This window comes from Chiloscyllium plagiosum, chromosome 12, assembly GCF_004010195.1.
Source record: "Chiloscyllium plagiosum isolate BGI_BamShark_2017 chromosome 12, ASM401019v2, whole genome shotgun sequence".
Taxonomy (NCBI): domain Eukaryota; kingdom Metazoa; phylum Chordata; class Chondrichthyes; order Orectolobiformes; family Hemiscylliidae; genus Chiloscyllium; species Chiloscyllium plagiosum.
Genome location: NC_057721.1, coordinates 47,006,385 through 47,023,170, shown reverse-complemented (window position 1 = coordinate 47,023,170; position 16,786 = coordinate 47,006,385). Strand labels below are relative to the sequence as shown.

Sequence of the window (16,786 nt, the reverse complement as noted above, 5' to 3'; positions counted from 1 at the left end):
TACATGTTGCAACTGTATCTGCATACACTTCCTCTGGCAGTTTATTTCACATATGAACCACCCTCTGTGTGAACACGTTGCCCCTCAGGTCACTTTTAAATCTTTCTCCAATAACCTTAAGAATGTGCCCCCTGATTTTGAAAACCCCCACCCTAGGGAAAACTCCTTTGCTGTTCACCTTATCTATACCCCTCATGTTTTCATGAGCCTCTATAAGCTCACCCGAACCTCCTATGCTCCAGTGAAAAAATTCTCAGCTTATCCAGCCTCCCCTTACAAAACAAACCCTCTATTCCTGGCAACATCCTGGTCAATCTTTCCAATTTAATAGTATCCTTTCTATAACAGGGCAACTAGTACTTCAAAAGTGGCCTCACCAATGTCCTGTACAATCGCAACATGACGTTCCAACAACTATAATTATTGGTCTGACCAATGAAGGTAAGCGCCTTCTTAACCATCCCGCCTACCTATAATGCGAGTTTCAAATATCTATGAAACTGACCCCTCGGTCTCTGTTCAACAGCATTACACATGAATTGGATAGTCCTGCCCTTGTTTGCTTTACCAAAATGTAATACTTCACATTTATCCAAATTAAACTCTATCCACCACACCTCAGCCCATTGCTTCAACTGATCAAGATCTGTTTGTGATCTTAGATAACCTTCAATGTCAACTATATCATCAATTTTGGTGTCATCCACAAGCTTATTAATCATTCCTCCTAAATTCTCATCCAAATCATATCTACAAATGACAAACAATATTGGACCCAGCCCGATCCCTGCAGAACATCACTGGTACAGGCCTCTCATGTGAAAACCAACCCTCTTCCACCACCATCTTCTGTCTCCTACCATCAAGCCAATTTTGTATCCAATTGACAAGCTGACCCTGAATCTGGTGAACTGATCCTTCGTTGAAGGCTCAGAAATGTTCAAATCAACTTGAGGGAATCATTTTAGAGGTGTCCAAATAAGTTTGTTAATACAAACTATCTCACTGAGCCTGCTTCTTATCTGAATTTGCATTGGAAGGGAAAGGCCACCTTGAATATAACAATAGTGCATTTGTGTTGAAATTGCTCATTGTGTTTAATATACTGTCAATTTGCCTTTTACAGCATGCACAACAAATTTACATATAACTAATACATTAGTACAAATAAGCATTGCTTTGATCTTCATAACTTTTGGATTCCCAAACTATTTACTAACTTCAGTTTCCTCTATTTTGGATACTTGGCAATTTCATCTTGTGAAGCTTGGCAATGACAGATAAGGTTGCACATCATTCCTTTCTATTGGTCTTGCCTGAGATCAAGCTCTAAAACCTATCAGATTTGTTGTGTTTCATAATACGTAGATATCTTAGAAACGTCACGATAGGAGAGGATGACATCAGGATATTAGTCCTGGCTTAGTAAGAGGATGTACTGGCACCCATATTTATGGGAATGAAGAATAACAAGAACCAGAAAACTTTGGTTCGGCATTGTTTGTAGGTTCCCTAAAAGTAGTTAGATTGTTTGACAGAGCATTAGTTGAGGAACTGTCGGTATATGTAACAAACAAAACACAATAATTGTGGAAGACTTTTAATCTTCACATAGAATGGCACAATCAAATTGGAATAAATGACCTAGAGATGAGTTGATAGAATGCTTTTGTGACTGTCTCCTGAACCAACACATTGTGGTACTGATTAGGAAACCTATCTTAAATCTAACATTGCATAATGAAATAGTGTTAATTAAAAGTGTCACAGAAAAAGATCCATTGGGAAATAGTAACCATGATACTCTTGAATTTTATGTTAAGTTGGAAATTCCAGTCACAAATCTTAATCTTAAACCTCAATCTAGCTACAGAGGATTCGGGGAGAAATGGTTATGATTTATTTGATAAATATACAAATGTATGGCAGGAAATGAAAAATGGGAAATATTTAAAGAAACACAAATAACTCCCATCATCAAGTTACCTTTTATGTACATGTGCGTAATACTTCACAAACTGGTGCAGCATGGTGGCTCAGTAGTTAGCACTGCTGCCTCACTACCCAGGTTCAATTTCACTTTTAGGATGACTGTCTATGTGGAGTTTACAGATTCTTGCTGTGTCTACGTGGGTTTCTCAGGATGCACCCACAATCCAAGATGTGCAGCTTAGATGAATTAGCCATTGGAAAAGCAAGGTTACAGGAATAGTGTAGGGAGGTGTGCATGGGTAGGAGACTCTTTAGAAGATCAGTGTGAACTTGATGTGTTGAGTGGCCTGCTTCCACACTGGAGATTCTATGATACTGATCCAGTTTCCTGAGAGTCAGTCTCAGATTAAACAGAACCTGTGACACTCTTATTTATATTTGTCAGCCAGGGCTCCCTGATTGGATCAATTTAACAGCCCCAATCAGGGAACTCACATTCTATAAGGTCCACCTGGCTATCTTTGTTACAGTCTTTACAGATACAATTAAAACATTCAACAAAAGTACATTTGGTTGAAAATAAATACTCAGGAAGAAAGAACAACCAGTAGTTCATTCAGGAGTTAAGGAACAATTAGATTAAAAGAAGAACAATGTTGCAAATAATAATAACAATCTGAAGAGTAGGAGTGCATTAGAAACTAGTAGAGGGTCATCACAAGGTTGATAAAAAAAGGAACAAATCGAATATGACAGTAAATGAAATAGAAATATGAAAATAGAATGTAGAGCTTTTATAGAGTCATACAGCGTGGAAACAGACCCTTCAGCCTAACCAGTCCATGCTGACCATAATCCTAAACTAAACTATACACAAAGGTCTGTGTGATGAAAGCAAGCATGTTAAATATCTTAACCTATCTATATGTGATATAAACTTCAAAGAATTATGTACTTGAACCCCTATGTCTCTGTTCTACAACACTACCCAAGGACCTACTTTTAATTATATAAATCCTATCCTTGTTTGTTTTACCAAAATGGAATACCTCACATTTATCCAAATTAACTTCCATCTGTCAGTCTTCAGCCCATTGATCAAGATCTCTTTGTAATCTAGATAACCTTCTTCACAGTACCAACATTTTTTGTGTCATCTGCAAACACTCTAACCATGCCTTCAGTATTCTCATCTAAATAATCTATGTAAATTACAAAAGTGGACCCAGCACCGATCAGTGTGGAACACCACTGGTCACAGGCCTCCAGTCTGAAAAACCACCCTGCACTATCCCTCTGTATCCTGCCAATAAGCCAATTTTGTATCCAATTGGCAAGCGATCCCTGAATCCCATGTGATCTAACTTTACTAACTAGTCTACCATGTCAAAAGCCTGTCTAAAGTCCATGTAATGTCTACTGCTCTTCTTCATCAATCTTGATGGTTACTTCCTCAAAAGACTCAATCAAGTTTGATTTCCTTCAGACAAACGCATACTGACTATCACTAATTATTCCTTGCCTCCAAATATTTATAAATCCTATCTTTCAGAATCACTTCCAACAACTTGGGGCGGCATGGTGGCTCAGTGGCTATCACTGCTGTCTCACAGTGCCAGGGACCCGGGTTCAATTCCAGGGCGACTGTCTGTGCGGAATTAGCACATTCTCCCGTGTCTGTGAGGGTTTCCTCCAGGTGCTCTTGGTTCCTCCCACAATCCAAAGATGTGCAGGTTAGTTGAATTGGTCATGCTAAATTGCCCATATTGTTAGGTGAAGGGGTAAATGTAGGGGAATGGGTCTGGGTGGGTTGCCCTTTGGCACGTCAGTGAGGATTTGTTGGGCTGAAGGGCCTGTTTCCACACTATAAGTAATCTAATTTAAGTAATCTAATCTAATGTTGCAGAAGATATGACAATTGGCCGCATGGTTGAGAGAGAAATATAAACCTGGAAATTGCAGACAAATATAATTAGCCTGGTGAAGTGTGTAGAAAGGTGGCAAATAAAACACAATCCAGAAAAGTGAGATAATGCATATGGGGAGGTCAACAGGCAAGGAATACAAAATAAATGGTGGGTTACTGAGAAGTGTAAAGGGTCAGAGGGACCTTGGAATGCATGACTACAGATCTCTGAAGATAAAAGGACAAGTAGATAAGATGAGGAAGAAAAAATATATAACCAGGACATTAGAATCTCCTCAGATGAGGACTGACTCCGGGTTGGCTGTCCACAGCCAGTGTACTGTGCACTAATAAATAAAAGGTGACTTAGTGATGTGACGCTGACTTCTGTGCTGTTATTTCATATCTCATATTGTCAATTTGCCTCTTGATCTCCCTCTTATGAATGCCCCTACACTCTTTATCATTTGAGCCCTGTTGTCTATATCTAATATGTGATTATTTTTTATTTGTGACTGGAACCTCAATATCTTTATTCATCCGTTGTTCTCTAATCCTACCATCTTTATCTTTCACTCTAACAGGAACGTAATGACTCTGAACTTTTGTAAGCCTCCCACTTATCAGATGTCTCTTTACCTGCAGATAGTCCACTTTAATCAATATTTGGAAGTTCTTGTCTCATACCATTAAAATTTGCTTTACTTTGATTAAAAACTTTATTTTTTTTATGGCATGCTTATCCTTTTCCACAACTATTTTAAAACAAATAGAATTATAAGCACTAGACCCAAAGTGTTCCCCTACTATCATTTCAGTCACTTGCCCTGTCTTCTTACCTAAGAGGTCAAGTTTTGTTCCTTCTCTAGTAGTTACATTTACATATTGAAAAAGAAAATTTTCTTGAACACATTTAAAACATTCTTCATCACCTAAACCTTTAACACTGTGGTAGTCCCAGCCAATCTCTAGAAAATTAAAATCGGATACTATTACAACCTTATTATTCTTACACACATCTGAGATCTCTCAACATATTTGTTCTCAATTTTCCTCTATGGATCTATTATACAATCCAATTGAGGTAATCATTCCTTCTTTACTTCTAATTTAAATCTATATATTTTCACTGGATGATTTTCAGAAGTATCGTTTGCAGTTAAAGCATTAATGTTTTCCTTAATCAAAAATGCCACTCCCTCTCCTCATGCTTCTCTTTCTGTATCTGCATGGTATTTGCTAGTGATGTACTTGGATATGCAGATAGCCCTTTTATCTCAAAACTCTGCAAACTATAGCCATTTAGGTAATAATCATTTCCTAGTTTTCCTGCCAAAATTGACAATTGCACATTTTCCCGCATTATGGTCCATTTACCAAATCCTTGCCCATTCACTTAATCTATCTATTATCAACTATTTTAATGTAGTGTTAGCACAGATTTGTCTAACCATTTGTGTGAGGAGCCACATTTTAATATTTTTCACAATCAAGGCACCAGTGCTTAAATTTCAGAAAGACAAGCTTCAGCACAATATGGAAGTTAAATTTCAAAATAAAAGTTGAGGTGTCAAGAAACCACACACTTCAAGCAAAAATTTTCAAAGCAATAAATTGATCATTTTTAACAAGAGTTATCAATAACAATGGGCATTAAAAAATGCCAGAAGATAATAGACTTAGCTAATATAACCTTTTTTGTCTCTAAGTGGCATACACTCCAAACTGTCCTTGCAGCATTTATCCAAGAATGGAGGACAGATGCAGGTTGGCTTTCAGTGTGGGTTTTCTTCTTCTAGCTTGACGTAATGGATGGGTTTTTGGTGAGAGGGGAGGATGGAGAAGTGTGTGTGCCTGTGTTCCATTCAATCTGAGAGTTCCCTTTCACTTTGTCTTCTTCAGTCACTTTCACACTTGCTCCCTCTTTCACTCACACATACTTCCTCTCTGTCTTTCATTTTTTCTCACAATCATTTACACACTCAATCATACACCCTTTTCTAATTTTCATATCCTTTCACACGCTTTCTCAAACATTCTGTCTTAAACGTACTCTCAAATATACTTTTAAACACATTCACTAAATCTTGTTCACACACTCTTGAACTTACACTCTCTCAAAATTATTTTTATTACTGTCACTCACTCTCAATCACACCCTCATGCTTGTATGCACTCAACTCACTCACATTCTCTTATTTGCTCGCTCACACATACTTCCTCAAACACACTCTTTACATTCTTGCTTTCACATTCATATGTAAATCACAACACTTTTTTAAAAAGTTACATTCTCAGGTTAACTTTAACAATTGGTATGAGCCCACATAATGTGTTGAAGGTGTTCGCCCTGTGTGCTGTTGTCTGTGCCATAATGTTTAGACTGATTCTAATTTGAGTTAACAGAGTTACATGGATACATGCAGTTTTTAAGCAAAATACAATGTAACTCAGCAAGTACAAATTCACCCCACAAACGTATATGTGTGTGTGTGTGTCTGGGCTGGGACGTTTTTTTTTAGATTACATTAGATTAGATTACATTACAGTGTGGATACAAGCCCTTCGGCCCAACAAGTCCACACCGACCCGCCGAAGCGTAACCCACCCATACCCCTACATTTACCCCTTACCTAACACTACGGGCAATTTAGTATGGCCAATTCACCTGGTTGTGAGTGTCTGTCAGAGAGAATGTATATGTGTATGTGTGAGTGTAAAGGGTCTAAGTCTGTGAGAGAGTGCATGTGTGAGTGTGGGATTGTGTGTGTCTGCAGGAGTGTGTGTGTGACTGTGTATAGGAGTGTCTGTGTGTGTGTGTAGGAGAGTGTGTAGGAGTGTCTGTGTGTGTATATAGTGCAATGGTGGTCGCTTGTAGTGTGACATGAACCCAAGGTCCCGGTTGAGGCCCTCCCTATGGGTACCAAACTTAGCTATCAGCCTCTGCTCGGCCACTTTTCGCTGCTGCCTGTCCCGAAGTCCGCCTTGGAGGATGGTCACCTGAAGGTCTGAGGTCTAATATCCTGGACCACTGAAGTGTTCTCCAACTGGGAGGGAACACTCCTGTCTGTTGATTGTTGTGCAGTGCCCATTCATCTGTTGCAGTAGCCTCTGCTCGGTTTCACCAGTGTACCATGCCTCAGGGCATCGTTGCCTGCAGTGTATGAGATAGGCAATGTTGGCTGAGTCACATGAGTATCTGCCACGTACATGGTGGGAGGTGTCCCCACGTGTAATGGTGATATCCATGTCCACACTCTGACACATCTTGCAGCGCCTACCGTGACAGGGTTGTATGGAGTTGTCCTGAAAGCCGGGCAGTTTGCTATGAACAATGATATGTTTGAGGCTTGGTGGTTGTTTAAAGGCAAGCAGTGGAGGTGTGGGGAATGTTTTGGCGAAGTGTTAATCCTCATTGATAATGTGTTGCAAGCCGCAAAGAACATGGCATAGTTTTCCGGCTCCTGGGAAGTATTGGACAATGAAGGGTACCCTGTCGGTTGCAACACCTGTCTGTCTCCTGAGGAGGTCATTACGGTTCCTTGTTGTGACACGTTGGAACTGGCGGTCGATGAGTTGAGCATCGTACCCCATTCTTATGAGAGTATCCCTGAGTATTTCCAGGTGCCTGTCACGTTCTTTCTCATCTGAACAGATCCAGTATATGCGTAGGGCTTGTCCATAGGGAATGGCTGTTTTAATATGTTTTGGGTGGAAGCTGGAGAAGTGTAGCATTGTGAGGTTGTCTTTGGGTTTGCAGTAGAGTGTGATGCTGAGGTGCCCATCCTTGATGGAGATGCATGTGTCCAAGAATGAGACAGATAGTAGAGAGTAGTCCATGGTGAATTTGATGGTGGGATGAAACTTATTGATATCACTGTGTAGTTTTATAAGCGACTCCTCGCCATGGGTCCAGAGGAAGAAAATGTTGTCAGTGTACCTGGTGTATAATGTTGGTTGGAGGTCCTGCGGAGAGAGGAAGTCTTGTTTGAACCGGTGCGTAAAGGTGTTGGCATATTGGGGTGCAAATTTCGTTCCCATGGCTGTTCCACGTGTCTGGATGAAGAACTGGTTGTCAAAGGTGAAGACATTGTGATCGAGGATAAAGCGGATAAGTTGTAGGATGGTGTTCGGAGATTGGCAGTTGTTGGTGTTGAGTACTGAGGCTGTTGCCGTGATGCCATCATTGTGGGGAATGCTGGTGTAGAGTGCTGAAACATCCATTGTGACGAGGAATGTTCCTGGTTTGATTAGTCCGTGGGGCTGAGTTTCTGTAAGAAATCCATAGTAACGCAACAGAAGCTGGGGGTCCCATGTACAATGGGTTTCAAGATGCCTTCGACATAGCCAGAGAGGTTCTCACACAGGGTCCCATTGCCAGATACGATGGGACGTCCTGGTGTATTGGCTTTTATGTATCTTTGGAAGGCAGTAGAAGTTGCCTACGCCTATGTGGGATGAGGGTGCGTAGGGAACTCTGAAGGACTGCATCCAGAGTCCTGATCAATGTGTTTACTTCACGGTGTGTACTTTGGTCGGATCAGCCGGTAGTTGCCCATAGGGTTCCTGGTTGTTCTGTTGTCAGTACTCTTCCTTGCAGTAATCTGTTCTATTCTGAATGATGATGGCTCCCCCTTTATCTGCTGGTTTGATGACAATGTTGTGATTGGTTTTGAGAACATGGATGGCATTGCATTGTGAATGGGTGATGTTTTGCTCTACCTTGTGGGTACGGCTGATGAAGCTGGCATTTAAAAATTTCCTGATGGTTTGAGCATACATGTCAAGCCCAGGGCAACGGCCCTCTGGTGGGGTCCAAGTTGACTCCTTCTTTGATCACTTCTCTACGGATCCCTGTGATGACTGTTCCAGTTTGTCAGTGGGCTTGTTGGGATCACTGCTGGCACCTTGAAAGAATTCCCAGAGTCTCATTTGTCTGATGAATTCCTCTGTGTCTGCTGAAAGAACCAAGGGGTCCATTTTGGTGGTGGGGCAGAAAACGAGACCCCTGCTCAGGACTTCAATCTCTTCCAGTCGAAGGGTGTGGTCCGATAAGTTGACAATCGACTTCCCTGCAGTGATCCACTGTGGTGGCATCTCCAAATCATAAATAGGTTGTGACTTTACTCAATGGAAAGAAAAAAATAAGAAATTATCTCCATTGAAACAAATAGGAGACTTGACAGTGTAAATGCCAAGAAGACGCTTCCCCTCATGGAAAAATCTAGGATTGGAGGGCATTGTCTCAGTATAAAAGTGCACCAAGTGAGATGAGGAGGAATTTCTTCTTTCAGAAGGCTGAGTATCTTTGGAACTGCTTGTCACAGAGAGCTGTGGGAGCGGAGTCCTTGTGTGTATTTAATGAGATACATAGATTCTTGATCAGTTGGGGAATCAAGGATATAGGGAAAGCACAGGAAAATGAATATGAGGAATATCAGATCAGCTGCAATCTTAATGAATGGCAGAGATGGTTTAAGGGGCCGAAAAGGCTATTCCTGTACCTAAATCTTAAGTCAGTCAGCAGAAATTTGGCAGATTGAATATAATGTGGAAAAATGTGAGATTTTGCACTTTGGTTGGAAGAACAGAGGAACTGAATATTATTTAAACAGAGAACAGCTGCAGAAGTCTGCTGTACTGAGGGTTTACATTGATAAATCACAAAAAGTTAGCATCCCACAGTCAGTGTGTAATGTGGAGATCGAAGGGACTGCTGGTCTTTATTTCAAAGGGAATAGATATAAAAATAGGGAAGTCTCGTTAAAATTATGCAAGGCAATAATTGGACCTCACCTGGAATACTGTGAATGGTTTTGGTTCCCATACTAAGGAAAGATATATGGCATGTAGAACATCGCATATAGAACAGTACAGCACAGGAACAGGCCCTTTGGCCTACCATGTTGGCACTGCCCATAATGCCATTTTAAACTAATTCCATCTCCATGGTTTGCATTTCTGTGTTTCCTGCTTGTTCATATGTCTGTCTAAATGCCTCTTAAATGTTGCTTTCTTATCTGCTTGTATCACCTCCCGTGGCAGTATATTCCAGGCACTTACCACCTGTGGTAAGTGTGAAAAAATGTGCCTCGCACATCTCCTTTAAACTTTTCCCTCTCTCACCTTAAACCTATACCCCTCAGTAATTTACATTTCCAACCTGGGAAAAAGACTCTGACTATCCATTTTCCCTGTAATTTTGTGTACTTCTATCTGGTCGTTCCTCAGCCTCTGATGCTCTAGCTTTGGAGACAGTGCCAAGAAGGTTCGCTTGATTGATCCAGAGTATGGAAGGATTTTCTTATGAAGAAAGGTTGAGTAGGTAGGCCTGTACTCGTTGGGATTTAGAAGAATGAGAGGCAATATTATTAAAACCATAACATTCTGTTTTTCCTTGTAGGAGAGTCTTGAACCAGACCATAATCTCAGAGTAAGACCGAGATAGAGTCAGAGTCAAACAGCACAAAAACAGATGCTTTGGTTCAATTCATCGCGCCGACCAGACATTTCAATCTGACCTTGGTCCATTTGCCAACATTTAGACCTCATACCGCTAAACCCTTCATCTTACTTATTTAATCCTTTTACATTTTATGTTTCTTCCACATTTGGATAGCTCTAATCAAGATCTCTGCTGGAATGAAGGTAAAATCAACTCATTAAATAATTAGGCCAAATGGAGGAATGGTTTTCTCTGACGATAGCAAATCTTTACTGCAGAGGGCTGTCAAGGCTTGGTCATTAAGTATATTTAAGGTTAAGACAGGCAAATGTTTATTCAATAGAAGATTCACAATTTATAAAAAAAAAGGCAACAGAATTGCATTGAGGATTTTCAGATCAGCCATTTCATTGAATAGCAGAACAGACTTATTGAGGCAAATGGCCTACATCTTGCTGCTAAATATTATGGTCTTATGAAAATGTTTAAATTCTGCCTGAAAATGTGCAGTGTTGGTGGAGTTGAAAAGTGTCAGTCCATTAGTGCCAGAAGGCCTGTGCTTTTTAAGGCATGCTGTTTCTGGAGCAGCTAATTTGTTGTGGGGGGATGGGAATTTTCTGGGATGCGAGCACTGAGCTTTCCGTTGTTCAGATCTTAGACAATTCTTTATTGGAACCTCAGAAGTCATATCAGCCAGACCTTTCTTGGAATCATCAAAACAGAAATGTTCAAATGTCTTTTGTTATATGTGAGCCAGTCTTCCCTTTACAAACTCAATACTTAGTATCACAATGCTGCATTGAGGAAACTTTGGATGACAGTGAAGCTGCGTGGGTTCTGCCTGGAATTTCAGTCGGTGATTGTCCTTTGTCCAGATGAGAAATGGATGGAAAGTTTTTGGATTTAAAAATAACCCTTAAAGATTATCACATGATCACTGGGGATTATCAGTAAAAGTTAACTTTAAATAATTATTGCTGTGGAGCAAGAAGGAGATGGAATGGTCCCAGGCCTGACTCTTGATAGTATCTTGATAGGCTGTCTGAAACCAATTTCTGATGGAGTTCTGCAGCAGTATTTTAAAGTAGAACTATTACATCTAAAAATGATTCACATTTGTTTCATATTTCCTTTATTGAGCAAATTTACATGTATTATCTATTGTGACCATGAATTTTATGGATAGTTATGAAATAATGCATCCTTGCTGATAACCTCAAAATGAATAAATAGGCTAACAGATGTAGCAATTCTCAAATAACTGAACACAGTTTATAAATCATTGCTATTCAAGTATCAGTATCAGCATGTTTTCAAGGTTAATGCAGACGTATAAAATATGGTTACCAGCCACTACACAGTAGAGTCAGAATTTTGATTCAAGATTCAGTTCACAACACTTATAGTACACTCTGTATTAACATGATGCCTGCTAATGGAGAGATCTTTCTAGTTACAGGAGGCAACGGATTTCTTGGTCAAGAAATCATAAAACTTCTGATTGAAGAAAATCTCTCAGAAATCAGGATATTGGATAAAGTGATAGAACAGGCATTTGTAGAAGATTTGCAAGGTATGTGTCATGAGTGGTTCTGTTAAATACACTTATTACTCATTGTAATAATACTTGCTGACACAAAAAGTGCCATAATGTGCAAATTACTGTAAAATCCTGTAAAATTACAGAAAATTAATATAAGATTATTTAATTTAAAGTCTACCAAAAGGAAGTTTTTGTCTTGAAAAAGACTAAATATAATTCATATAAATTAGAGTTTTAACAGCAAGCTTTGCTGTATTTCTGAATGGTCTGAAGGACTTTGGTTTTAACTTAAGTAACACTTTGCTGGCATTCTGCTTTTAGTTTAGAACTGTGAGGTGTCAATTAACCAACTCCTTGGCACTGGAAGGACCTGAGTGATATTTAAAATTACTTCAAAAACAGCAGAATTTGGAAAAATGAGTAGAAGCAGAGAAACTCTTTATTTCTTGTTATCAAAAGTGAACTTTAAAATTTGATTGCGGGCAAGAGTGTTTGTGTCAGATCTGCATTGCATTCTGTTGCTTGGATTATGCAGAATGCACAGAATTCTAAGCTGCTACTGCTACTGTAATTGTCCTGATGGCCCTTAGTAAATCCTCTACACAGCATGTTAATGACCTGTAACCAAAAGACAACCCAGATCATTGTCAGGTTTGTGTTTCAGTGAGCACGTATTACTGAAATAGCAGGCGTTAGAGATAGTGCAATTGCAATTCTGTGATCCAGAGGTAAAATCACACAGAGTTCTTGTTCGTAATTGGACGCCATCATGCATAAGTAGAAAATGTGAATAATTGATAAGCACAGGAATTAGATTTGGAATCTATCTGTCAAAACTCCCTGGCTGAGCCTATACTTTAAGTTGTTGTAGATGCAGACGTAATGGACAAATGACTTTTTTGTGCCATAAGGTTTTCCCAATTCCTTTAACATGGAAACATGTTTCACTATGAGTTGGTGCTTCAGGAGAGGAGAAACAGTCGCAAAACAAATGCAGTCATTTCCATTGGTATAACTTGAGGATTGTTTTGCAGCAAAACCAGAGCAATTCAGAGTGTATCCCAAAACATAATGTAACCTTCTGAGAGCAATTGATTTGAGAAGAAGTATTTCTAATGTTCATACAGAGCATGGAGGTTGGTTAATGGCTGTATTTCAATTGACATTTATATGTGGCATTCAGTGTTTCTGTGACTGAAAAGTGGCAATTAAATTTGTGCAAGACCTAAATATAAGAAGTACATCTGAACTTACATCAAGGCTAAACTACTGAAGGTGATAGTACCCTAAATTAAAATCATCCTCTTCATATCCTACTTGCCTCACATTCCTATTCTCTTATGATTTATTACCTGCAAATGGTGTAAATGTGTATTCCTTTCTATTTTGCCCTTCACACATCCCCTTAACCTTCTGTCTTTCCCATTTAAGAAGCCAAGAAAAGCAGCCAAAAAATGGTGATAAAGAAAATACATTCTCACTCGTATCTATCAACTCAGATATTGGTACTACATGCAATTCAAAGGATAGCTTAGAAGTGGAGAGACATTGGCATAAATGGCTTACAGTCAGGCCAGTTGATAAGGTTGGCATAAGTACCAGTTCACTGAAGGGTGAGGCCACATGAGAGTTTCAATTTAGATTAACACTTGGATGAAGCAATCTACAGAACAGTGCTATTGCGTTTGCGTAACAAAGTGTATGTTGTGTTGTGAAACTAATTAGAAACCTCCAAACACTGTCACATGCAACTTGTAAATGGAGGCCAACTCTGTTAGCACATGTGGCGCTAAAACAAGATTCACTCTCAGATAGCCAACATTGCAGCTTTCATTGCAACACCAACAATGGCCTCCCAATGTCTAAGTGCTAAGTGCATGAAATCTCAGCTCTGTGCCTTCGAAGCCTAATTTCAAGCCAACTAAGCCCACATTACTGCTTTAAGAGCTGTGGATTCCAATGTGTAAAGGAGATTGTGGGTTGTCACAGCAATCCAGAAGTCTATCCTAAATCAAAACACTTGGATTGCTGTCACAAGGGAGTGGCAGTGACCCCATCTTCATCATGACAGCAGATTCTTCCTCATGATGACAGAATTTGTCCTTCCACTCTGCCAGTAACTCTCAGTTGCCCATCAGTCAGACCAGGCTGCAGTTGCTAATGCTGAAATGGTACAGTCTGCAGCTTGGCATCTAGGTCCTTCAAGACCGAGATCTTCATGGCCATCTGCAGACATATTGATCATGTTCCTTACTGATTGTGCAGTGCAAATAGCCTGTATCCCTTTCTTATATAGATCTGCTCAGAATCACTTCCTAGCTCCAGTAATCTGCATCCAATTTAGGCAAAAAAATCTATCTACTCTGCATGCTTTGTGTAGAGTTTCTCTGCATTCAGAAACATAGAATCAGTGTAATTTCCTCCAAAAGATCATGCACATGCCACAGACACCGTTTCAGAATCTAACAGTCAGAAAATAGGTAGAAAATATTGCACTTTGTAACCTTTGTGTTTGCTTGAATCACTGTTTTGCTAATCCTTCTATGACTTTAGACATAACTATTTTTTAGAGTGATAGAGTCAAACAGCATGGAAACAGACACTTCAGTCCAACCAGTATTATCCCAGACATAATCCCAGACAAAACTAGTCCCACCTGCCTGCTCCTGGCCCACGTCCCTCAAAGCCTTTCCTATTCATGTACTTATCCAAATGTCTTTTAAGTGTTGTAATTGTGTGCACATCCACCACTTCTTCAGAAAGTTCTGGAAGATACAGTCAATAAGTTAACTCACTTAACTTCTAAAGCTGTAAGATTGTCTTAGGTATGTAATTTCCAGTCTGAAGAGAACTTGAAATGGAGACAATTGTTTTTAAATGTTGTGATTTTGGTCAAATGTTTAGTTGTTTTCTGTCTTTCCCTGACTGCCTTAGCACCATACATAATCCCATATTGAGTGAATTAGTACACACTTTTTGTCAGATCTCTGCCAATAATCTGCTGGTGCTAAGAAATAGATTAGCTTCTCATTGGACTATGCGTGGGCGTAGGGGAGATATATATTGAGAAATTCACAAAGAAAGTAGGTAATTTGGGTGATCTGAAAGAAGCAAGATAAATACCAAGTTATGTATAAGCCAATTAAATAAGTCTTTTTTTGATTTCTTTTCCCTCTTAATTCTTCAGTTCTATTTGTTGTCTTTCAGAACAGCTTGAAGAAGTTCAAGTTTTAATGTCTAGGCAACAAGGTGTGAATATGATTTCAATAGATCTAATGGTATGTTTTTGTTTCTTTTTAAAACATTGTTTCTCAGCATTGACTGGAGGTCGAATTAAGGTGACAGCTTTTATAGGAGATGTGAGAGATAAAGAGGTCCTGCAAACAGCCTGCGAAGGAGTGACCTGTGTTATTCACACTGCTTCTGTGATTGACGTCTGGGGTTACATCAGCAATGAAGAGCTAGAAGCCATCAATGTTAAAGGTACAACTTGAATTAAAACCAAGGCATTGAAGGTTAATATCTCGGTGGCAGTTGGAAATGAAGAGATCAAGGGCGGGTAATAGGCCAGCGTGGGGTGTCCAGGCGGATGGAGTGTGTTGGAGGTGGGTGAAGGGGTCCTCGGAAGGTGGGCTGGAGTCCCGATTGTAAAAGTAAGCTTGGAGGTGGAGGTGGCGGAAGAAGTCTTCGACGTCACGGCATGTATTAAATTCATTGATGCATGGGTGGAGGGGATAAAGGGAAGGCCTTTGCTGAGGACTGATCGTTTATCCTCTGTAAGGGGGAGGTCTGGGGGGATGGTGAAAACTCGGCAGGGCTGGGAGGTAGGACTTGGTGTGGGTGTGCAGCTGGGAGTGGGGGTGGAGGCTGTGATCCCTTCACCCACCTCCAACACACTCCATCCACCTGGACACTCTGTGCTGGCCTATTACTTGCCCTCGATCTCTTCATTTCCGACTGCCACCGAGACATTAACCGCCTCAACCTGGCTACCCCCTCCCCCACTCCAACCTCTCACCCTCACAACGTGCAGCCCTCCACTCCCTCTGCTCCAATCCCAACCTCACCATCAAGCCAGCGGATAAAGGGGGTGCAGTGGTAGTTTGGCGAACTGACGGCTGCACCACTGAAGCCAGGCGCCAATTCGTAGACACCTCCTCCTCCCGCCCCCTCGACCATGACGCCAATCCCCATCACCAAACCATTATCTCCCAGACTATACAGAACCTCATCACTTCAGGAGATCTCCCACCCACAGCTTCCAACCTCATATTCCGGGAACCCCGCACCACCTGATTCTACCTCCTTCCCAAGATCCACAAGCCTGACCACCCTGGCTGATCCATTGTCTCAGCATGCTCCTGCCCCACCGAACTCATCTCTACTTACCTCGACACTGTCCTATTCCCTCCTAGTCCAGGAACTCCCCACATACGTTCGAGACACCACCCATGCCCTCGACCTCCTCCAAGATTTTCGTTTCCCAGGCCCCCAACGCCTCATCTTCACCATGGATATCCAATCCCTCTACACCTCCATCTGCCATGACCAGGGCTTCCAAGTCCTCTATTTCTTCCTCTCCCGACGTCCCCAACAGTACCCTTCCACTGACACACTCATTCGATTGGCTGAACTGGTCCTCACCCTTAACAATTTCTCCTTCGAATCCTCCCACTTCTTCCAGACCAGATGGGTTGCCATGTGCACCCGTATGGGCCCAATCTATGCCTGTCTCTTTGTTGGCTACATGGAACAGTCAATCTTCTGTAGTTACACCGGCATCACTCCCCACCTCTTCCTTTGCTACATTGATGACTGCATTGGCGCCACCTCATGCTCCCGTGAGGAGGTTGAGCAATTCATCAACTTCACCAACACATTCCACCCTGACCTTAAATTCACCTGGACCATCTCTGACACCTCCCACCCCTTCCTGGACCGCTCCATCTCCATTAATGAC

General features: G+C 40.8%; 1 protein-coding gene across 2 annotated transcripts in view; it reads left to right on the top strand.

Annotated features, from left to right (window-relative positions):
- The first annotated feature begins 11,661 nt into the window (after nt 1–11,661).
- Nucleotides 11,662–16,786, top strand: part of hsd3b1 (hydroxy-delta-5-steroid dehydrogenase, 3 beta- and steroid delta-isomerase 1) — a 21,314-nt gene continuing 16,189 nt past the window's right edge. For both annotated transcript variants that reach the window (XM_043700969.1, XM_043700968.1), the window contains exons 1-2: nt 11,662–11,856; nt 15,142–15,309. In XM_043700969.1, the coding sequence (XP_043556904.1) occupies nt 11,706–11,856; nt 15,142–15,309 (319 nt within the window). In that variant the 5' untranslated portion in view covers nt 11,662–11,705. The remainder of the gene's footprint in view (nt 11,857–15,141; nt 15,310–16,786) is intronic.